This window comes from Scyliorhinus canicula, chromosome 2 (assembly GCF_902713615.1).
Source record: "Scyliorhinus canicula chromosome 2, sScyCan1.1, whole genome shotgun sequence".
In the NCBI taxonomy this organism is placed as follows: domain Eukaryota; kingdom Metazoa; phylum Chordata; class Chondrichthyes; order Carcharhiniformes; family Scyliorhinidae; genus Scyliorhinus; species Scyliorhinus canicula.
Genome location: NC_052147.1, coordinates 9307429 through 9316813, shown reverse-complemented (window position 1 = coordinate 9316813; position 9385 = coordinate 9307429). Strand labels below are relative to the sequence as shown.

At 48.9% G+C, this 9385-nt stretch overlaps 1 protein-coding gene across 1 annotated transcript in view; it reads right to left on the bottom strand.

The window, feature by feature from the left end:
• Window positions 1-6682: 6682 nt before the first annotated feature.
• LOC119962353 (epithelial cell adhesion molecule-like) overlaps window positions 6683-9385 on the bottom strand; it is a 39787-nt gene continuing 37084 nt past the window's right edge. Inside the window, exons 8-9 of the mRNA XM_038790332.1 lie at window positions 9045-9104; window positions 6683-7924 (exon numbers count right to left, since the gene is read on the bottom strand). Of these exons, the coding sequence (XP_038646260.1) occupies window positions 7871-7924; window positions 9045-9104 (114 nt within the window). The 3' untranslated portion in view covers window positions 6683-7870. The remainder of the gene's footprint in view (window positions 7925-9044; window positions 9105-9385) is intronic.

The window sequence follows — 9385 nt, the reverse complement described above, 5'->3', positions numbered from 1 at the left end:
CGATTCCCCGCTGGCTCACTGTCTGTGTGGAACCTGCACGTTCTCCTCGTGTGTGCGTGGGTTTCCTCCGGGTGCTCCGGTTTCCTCCCACAGTCCAAAGACGTGCAGGTTAGGTGGATTGGCCATGCTAAATTGCCCTTAGTGACCAAAAAGGTTAGGAGGGGTTATTGGGTTACGGGGATAGGGTGGAAGTGAGAGTTTAAGTGGGTCGGTGCAGACTCGATGGGCTGAATGGCCTCCTTCTGCACTGTATGTTCTATGTTTAAAATGGGAGACTCCTCAAATCCCTTTCTCCTGGTAGCAACCCGTCCTTTCAACTCTACCCTGGCTGTAAATCTAGCCCAGACTGGTGCCATGAGCATCTCTGCGCTCTCTCAGCTATGTGACCTGTGCAGTGTTATCAGGATTAGATTTACATATTGTCACGTATACCGAGGTACAGTGAAAAGTATTGTTTTGCGTACAATCCAGACATATCATTCCATTCATGAAAAACATAGGATGTACGATAAATACACAATGTAAATACATAGACGTTGGATGAAACATATGGAATATAGTGCTACAGAGTAGAGAAGATGTGTGGAGTTATCAGTTCAATCTATATAAGAGGGTCATTCAGGAGTCTGTTAACAGCCGGGAATAAGCTGTTTTTGAATCTGATGGTCCATGTTCTCGAGTTTCTGTATCTTCTGCCCAATGGAAGAGGGAATAACCCGGGTGGCAGGAGTCTTTGATTATACTGCCCGCTTTCCCAAGGCAGTGGGAGGTGTAGACAGAGTCAGTGGATGGGGAGGCGGATTCGCGTGATAGACCGGGCTGTGTTCACGACTCTCTGTAGTTTCCCAGCCCAGCGCCCACCACATGCAGGACCACAACACAATCGACCTTTAACTTGGTATAAGAATTCAGAACACGGTCTTATCATTTTCCTGTCACCCAAGACGGTCAGAATACAAAGTTTGAAGGGGGAAAAAAAATCTTGTCCATAAATTAGAGGTGCTGTTGCTGTGGCGAAGACTCGGATGAAAGAATCTGTGTCCTTTAACGGATACTGTGCCATCGCTAATGCTGTGCATTTATGGACAGGACCATTTGCTCAAATCATCCGTGCTCCTTTTAAATAGATTTCCATCACTTGTGCAGCATATTTCTCGACGTCCTCCGTCCCGTCCTGTTTAAAAATGGAGAGGTCTAACTCCCGCAACTATGCGGCAGTCAGCAGTGTCGTTGGTGTGGAAACTTGGAGGCAATAATCAGAAACATATATAAATGTTGCTTGGAAAAATCTGGGTTAATAAATGCCAGCCAGCAAGGATTTGTTATAAAAATAAAAAAATGCTGGAAATGCTCAGCCCTTCTGGCAGTGTCTGCGGAGAGAAACGAGAGTTAATGTTTCAGGTCGACCTTTCACCAGGGGATTTGTTATCTGTAAATTGTGTTTAAGTAAATTTGATTGAGTTTGTTGATGAGGTCAGTATGGCTTTTCCAAAGGTGTTTGATGAAGGACTGTGTAATAGGTTTGTTACCAAGGCAGTGGAGGCTTGGGGACTAAACTGACAGAAAGAAAGTCATGGCGATTGGTTGTTTTGTACAGTAATGGCTCACAGCGTGGCTCGTAGAACCAACACTGTTTTTGATATTTATTTAGTATATTTTATTCCAAACACAATCAATAATTCAAACAATCGACATAAAGAATACGACCAGTTACAGTTTATCTTTTTCCCCTTTTTCTCCCCTTAACTAACCCCCCCCCCCCCCCCCCCCCCCTGGCCACAGACCTCTCCCCCACCCACTGCCGACAAACGGATCCTTGTGTGTGTAGAGAGACAGGAAGAACCTCCATCTTGTATAAAAGCCTCCCGACCCTCTAAGAGCGAAGGTAATCTTGTCCAATTGTAAGAACTCCGCCATATCCCCCAACCACGCCGACACCTTCGGCGGCGCCCCGACCTCCATCCCAGTAAGTTTCACCGCCGGCAATCAGAGTGGCAAAGGCCAATACATTGGCCCCCTTCCCCTCCAGTAGCTCCGACAGCTCCGAAACACCAAAGATCGTCACCGATGGGCGCCGATCCTCACCCCCACGATCTCTGACGGTGTCCCGAAAATCAATGCCCAGAATCCCCTCCGCTTTGGGCAAGACCAAAACCTATGAACATGACTCACAGGCCCCCTTGCGCACCTCTCGCATCTGTCCTCAAACTCTCGGGGGTGGTGGGGGGGGGCACTCATACGAGCCCGAGTCATACAAACCCAAACCATCCCAGGATCTCAAACAGGTACCTCCGTTCTACCTGGTCAAAAGCCTTCTCCGTGTCCATTGATCTAGCATCCGGCGCTTTGCCCCTAGATGGAGTCATTGCCACATTCAGCAGTCTCCTGATGTTGCTCAGTAACTACTGCCACCCCTTAACAAAACATGTCTGATCCTCAGAGACCACCTGTGGCACACACACACCCCTCCAGCCGCCTCGCTGGATCCTTAGTTTTTGATATATATTAATGACTTGGATTTGCAGGCCTTAATTTCGGAACCTGGGAGACGATGAAGAGGAGATTTACTCGAGAGGTACCGAGAGCTTATACGGAAAGTAGGCAGCAGCCGTATATCGAGAAAGTTAAGGAGAGATTTATTGAGCTGTTCGAAGATCAGCTAACATTTTTGATAGAATGTAAAGGAGAATCCGTTCCCAACGGCAGAAGGATGGATAAGCACATGGGACAGATTTTAAAAGATTAGTGGCTAAAGTACCAGAGGCAAGGTGAGAAATAGTTTTTACACAGCGTGTGACTGCGCTGGTGAAAGGGTGATGGAAGCCGATTCAATAGTAACTCCACAAAATAAATCCGATTAAAATGCTTGAGACAGAATCATTTGCAGGAATGTGGAGAAGAAGCAGGGTAAGGATAAGATTAATTGGACAACAAAAAGCTAGCACAGGGACAATGGGCAGAATAACCTCCTGTGCTACATGATTCTGATAATGGACACAGAAAAGTGGTGACTTTTCAAACAAGCTATCAGACTGTAACTACTGGCTTAAAAATAGACTGTTTACAACCCACTGCTGGAATAACTGACCGGCTCAGAAATTCTGAAGGACCTTCCTTCATTAAACCATTAACTGCTAAAATCACACATTTTGAAGCTGAAGCCATTATTTCTTGCCTTTGGATCCTCCGTGAACTTTAATTAATTGTGTTGCTGTAGCTGCTTTTTGCACGAGCTTGCCACCAGGCAGTGCTGATTATCAATGCAACTGAGCCAAAGGCAGGCACTAATTAAAATGTGTTAATATTTCACAGCATTTTCACATTGCTAACATTTAATTCAAGTGATGTTAACCCACACAACAGCAACAGTAAGGAGCTCCCCGGGGGTGAGGATGAGATATAAGAAGGGAGGCAGGTGTTTTTTATTCATTCGTGGGATGTGGGAGCTAGGGCAGTATTTATTGCCCATCCCTAATGGCCCTTGAGAAGGTGGTGGTGAGCTGCTGCTTTGAACTGCTGCAGTCCCTGGGGTGACGGGGAATTCCAGAGTCGCTAACTGAGTCTCGATGGATCAGCAAATGGAGAGGCCTGGAAGACAGGTTGAAGGGCAGGAGGAGATGTCACAGTGGGGGACAGAGGTTGTAGGGCTGGAGGAGATATCACAGTGGGGGACAGAGGTTGTAGGGCTGGAGGAGATGTCACAGCGAGGGACAGAGGTTGTAGGGCTGGAGGAGATGTCACAGTGAGGGACTTAGGCTGTAGGGCAGGAGGAGATGCCACAGCGAGGGTCACAGGCTGTAGGGCAGGAGGAGATGCCATAGCGAGGGACACAGGCTGTAGGGCAGGAGGAGATGTCACAGTGAGGGACACAGGCTGTAGGGCAGGAGGAGATGTAACAGTGAGGGACACAGGCTGTACAGCAGGAGATGTCACAGTGGGGGACAGAGGTTGTAGGGCTGGAGGTGATGTCACAGTGAGGGACACAGGCTGGAGGGCAGGAGATGTCACAGTGAGGGACACAGGCTTCAGGTTGAAGGGCAGGAGGAGATGTCACAGCGAGGGACACAGGCTGTAGGAGATGTCACAATGAGGGACAACAGGTTGTCAGGTTGGAGGAGATGTCACAGCGAGGGACACAGGTTGTAGGGCTGGAGGAGATGTCACAGTGAGGGACACAGGTTGTCAGGTTGGAGGAGATGTCACAGCGAGGGACACAGGCTGTAGGGCAGGAGGAGATGTCACAGCGACGGTGTCAGGTTGGAGGAGATGTCACAGCGAGGTACACAGGTTGTCAGGTTGGAGGAGATGTCACAGCGTGGGACACAGGTTGTCAGGTTGGAGGAGATGTCACAATGAGGGACACAGGCTGTAGGGCTGGAGGTGATTTCACAGCGAGGGACACAGGTTGTCAGGTTGGAGATGTCACAGCGAGGGACACAGGTTGTCAGGTTGGAGGAGACGTCACAGCGAGGGACACAGGTTGTAGGGCTGGAGGAGATTTCACAGCGAGGGACACAGGTTGTAGGGCTGGAGGAGATGTCACAGCGAGGGACACAGGTTGTCAGGTTGGAGATGTCACAGCGAGGGACACAGGTTGTCAGGCTGGAGGAGATTTCACAGCGAGGGACACAGGTTGTCAGGTTGGAGATGTCACAGCGAGGGACACAGGTTGTCAGGTTGGAGGAGACGTCACAGCGAGGGACACAGGTTATAGGGCTGGAGGAGATTTCACAGCGAGGGTGTCAGGTTGGAGGAGATGTCACAGCGAGGGACACAGGTAGGGCTGGAGGAGATTTCACAGCGAGGGACACAGGTTGTCAGGTTGGAGATGTCACAGTGAGGGACACAGGTTGTAGGGCTGGAGGAGATGTCACAATGAGGGACACAGGTTGTAGGGCTGGAGGAGATGTCACAGTGAGGGACACAGGTTGTAGGGCTGGAGGAGATGTCACAGTGAGGGACACAGGTTGTCAGGTTGGAGGAGATTTCACAGCGAGGGACACAGGCTGTAGGACAGGAGGAGATGTCACAGCGAGGGTGTGAGGTTGGAGGAGATGTCACAGCGAGGTAAACAGGTTGTCAGGTTCGAGGAGATGTCACAATGAGGGACACAGGTTGTCAGGCTGGAGGAGATTTCACAGCGAGGGACACAGGCTGTAGGGCTGGAGGAGATGTCACAGCGAGGGACACAGGTTGTCAGGTTGGAGATGTCACAGTGAGGGACACAGGCTGTAGGGCTGGAGGAGATGTCACAGCGAGGGACACAGGTTATAGGGCTGGAGGAGATGTCACAGCGAGGGACACAGGCTGTAGGGCTGGAGGAGATGTCACAGTGAGGGACACAGGTTATAGGGCTGGAGGAGATGTCACAGCGAGGGACACAGGCTGTAGGGCTGGAGGAGATGTCACAGCGAGGGACACAGGTTATAGGGCTGGAGGAGATGTCACAGCGAGGGACACAGGCTGTAGGGCTGGAGGAGATGTCACAATGAGGGACACAGGCTGTAGGGCTGGAGGAGATCTCACAGTGAGGGGCACAGGCTGTAGGGCTGGAGGAGATGTCACAGTGAGGGACACAGGCTGTAGGGCTGGAGGAGATGTCACAGCGAGGGACACAGGTTATAGGGCTGGAGGAGATGTCACAGCGAGGGACACAGGTTGTAGGGCTGGAGGAGATGTCACAGCGAGGGACACAGGTTATAGGGCTGGAGGAGATGTCACAGTGAGGGACACAGGTTATAGGGCTGGAGGAGATGTCACAGCGAGGGACACAGGCTGTAGGGCTGGAGGAGATCTCACAGTGAGGGGCACAGGCTGTAGGGCTGGAGGAGATGTCACAGTGAGGGACACAGGCTGTAGGGCTGGAGGAGATGTCACAGTGAGGGACACAGGTTGGAGATGTCATAGCCTCCCCCACATGTTCATTGAAATTAAGTTGCTCAGAGGTTTTGGAAAGTAACACCTGGAGAGAAGTTAATAAACTTCCTGACAACATCAAAACAAGATATAATAGTGCAAGAACCTGTAATGGTACAAAGAACCTCCATTAGTTTTGCATGTTCTACATCCCAAAGCGCTCTCCAGTCACTAAGCATTTGGAAGTTGTAGCGGATCGAGGTGCCTGTCTCTTTAAGACTGGACAGCAGAGGAGGGTCACCTGGCTCTGGGGACCAATGTGACTGTGAGCGGGTGATCACCCCAGAGGGTGGAGTCCCCTCTGGGGCAGAATACATTGGGGAGCCATGTAGTGAAGATGTAAAGGAAGCAGCAGCTCTGTACCATTGGTCCTTGTTATCGATTCACGTAAAGAGCCTCCACTTCATCGGTGCCAGGCCACCACAGAAGTGTTGCCGGGAAAACAGCTGCCAATTTGTGCACAGTAAGCTCCCACAAACGGCAATGTGATAATCTATCTTTGTCATGTCGTTTGAGGTCTGTCTATCTTCCAGGACACCAGGACTAGCTCCCCTACTCTTTGAAACAGCGGCAAGGGGTCTTTTTACATCCCCCCCCCCCCCCCCCCCCCCCCCCTCCCGAACAGGCAGGCAGGGTGCCTCGGTTTTAATTTTCATCCAAAAGACAACACTTCTGACAGTGCAGCATTCCGTACTGGACTGGACCTGACTAACAGCCTGGATTGTCACACTGAAGCCCTGGAGCTGGATATTGAACTCACAATTCCTGCCTCCCTTGTTGAAGAATATTGAATTAAACTGCTTCATGAAATAAACGGGTTTGTCAGTGTCATTTGTCACACTTACTTCACCTGCTGTCTCCTGTATCCAAGAGGTGCATTTCCTGACCCGACAGTGTCATTTTTAAACATTAAAATTGTATTTAAATAACCTCATTACCATCTCAAAAGACCCATGCAGGTTTCACAGCCCATTGGCTTTCAATCAGTTTCTGTTAAACTCGGCATGTTCAGATGCTTCAGCTACTTTGAGTGCACTTTTGACCTTTGTGTAATGTAAGCATCTTTATTTCACAAGCCAAGCATCTCCAATTACAACATTAAAACTATTGCCGTGTAGATGAAATCATTTCAGACAATAAAACATAATGTATTTAACATTGAAACATCTCGGCCGCCAATTTCCTCGCAGCTGCTCATGTCCTGCAGGGAATCCCCATTTGCACAGGGTTCCTGTTGTTCGTCCAGTAATGTCATCGCGAGAATAGGGAGCAGCTTTGAGCAAATTTACAGCCCTTAACAGACGGTGGGGAACAGAGTGGAATCCATCTTGAGTGGTAGCTCAGTAAGATGTTAAAGGATCAGTTGCCTGTTTACACACTCGCCCCCAACAATATTCCATTCCTCAGATTGGGGGAGAGTGACTCATCCACGACTGACCCTGCACCACTATCAAAATTGAATTTCCCACCCCTCCCGACCCCGCAAAGAACTTTAAAGAGCTGATAGGCAAGGATGTCCCACACACAGCAGGGGTGATTGACCAATTCATCTGCTGTTGGCGATGTCCTTAGTTCAGGAAGGATTGTTGGCTCAGGATGGGTTGTTGGCTCAGGAAGGGTTGTTGGCTCAGGAAGGATTGTTGGCTCAGGAATGAATGCTGGCCTCAGAACTGAATTTAATGCTCTTCCCATAATGTGGGATCTCCCAATGTGAACTTGGAACACAGAGTCGGTGCCTTTAATAACTTACTGGTGGGTCAGCTTACACAGTGAGTGCAAATCGCTGGTTATGACTGTCCACAACCTTCTTCGCATCTCTCTTCTGCAATGAATCAGAGCAATCTTCGAATCATCTGTTGGGTTTACTCATGGTATGTGGAACAAACTATAAACATTCATTTTCAAAAACTCCTTGCGTGCAACAAATACAAGACTTCTCAAGGTTTCTGGGCAGTTAACGTGCTAAACCCATCCTCTGAGCAAGGTGATGTTCCTCCATTTCCTGTCCCTGTGCAAACCAACAGGTAAAACTCGGATTAGGGACAAGAATATTATAGGAACAATAAGAAGTGGCCCCTGACAACTCGGCCAGTTCATGCAGTCAGTCACAGAGTCATACACAAAAGGAAGGTGCCAGGTTTGACATGCAGTCTGACAAAGGATTTCCAACCCTCCAAGATTTGCCTGGCGTCTCGAGGAATTGAAAATGAAGCATCAAAACACTCCTGTGAGCAAACACCCCAGGAGAAAATTTATGGAGGCATCAAATTTTTTTAAACGTTTGGACATTTTTGCTTATTCTAGAAAGATTTGGGGGGGGAAAGGTGTTTAAAGCTGACAGTCTACAATCATCCAATTGTTAATGAAGACATTATTTGTTTTCTCATTGGCTCTGGTAAGACAGCCTATCCCATGGTTGGATCTGTTGGGGAACCAATGGCTGGAGAGTGGGGGTGGGGTAGTTGGAAACATGAAGTCATGTGATGATGCCTCCAGGGTTACACCCAACCACAACTGGAGACCCTTCCTATACCAGGTTAACTCATTCCAGCTGGGTTGAAGAGTCGGGCTGTAAAAACTCACTTCAGCTGCCCCCTGATCAGGGAGACTTACGCACCCCCCCCCCCCCCCCCAACATCCCCCCGCCTACTTTTTTCTTGCTTAGTGTCCAAAAAAGGTTAGGTGGGGTTACAAGGATTGGGTGGAGGTGTGGGCTTAGTGCTCTTTCCAAAGGCCGGTGCAGACTCGATGGGCCGAATGGCCTCCTGCTCTGTAAATTCTATGATTCTATGAAGTTAGAAAATAGGGAGAGAGATATTGAACGAAAAGACAGGATGGTGAAGATTTCCTGTGCACACAGTTAGCAACAGGAGAGATATGTGACTCCATCTGAGGTTGCAAATGGCTTTTCAGACACGAACCTGTTTTCTTCCCGATCAAGGTACCTCTACAAAGTACAACAAAATAGAAAAAACATCAAAGGTGGGAACAAACCTCGTCTGAAACTATCTTAGACCAAGAGCCATTGGCGGGTTAAAGGAGGAAGATAACTCCATAAATATAAATTTGCATCTCAATGGCTCCACTCTGCAGTACTCTAAGAATGGTTACTGTTTGCGATACATCACCTCAATCACTTCAAACTGGATTCTCTCTCTGTCCTCTTTCGCTCTCCTCCTGACAACAACCTGCAATCAGATCATGTTATGAACAGTCAACATTCCATCATTTCCTTTTCCTCCGCCCCACTGTTCTCCCTCAGTGCCCTTGTGTATGTTGCGATTTGTGTTCTTATTCACTCATTAATTTCAGAGAGGATGGTGGTGTTACTGGTAATGTTACTGGGCTAGCAATCCACAGACCCAGGCTCTGAGGACATGGGTTCAAATTACATTCATAGAATCATAGAATTTACAGTGCAGAAGGAGGCCATTCGGCCCATCGGGTCTGCACCAGCCCTTGGAAAGAG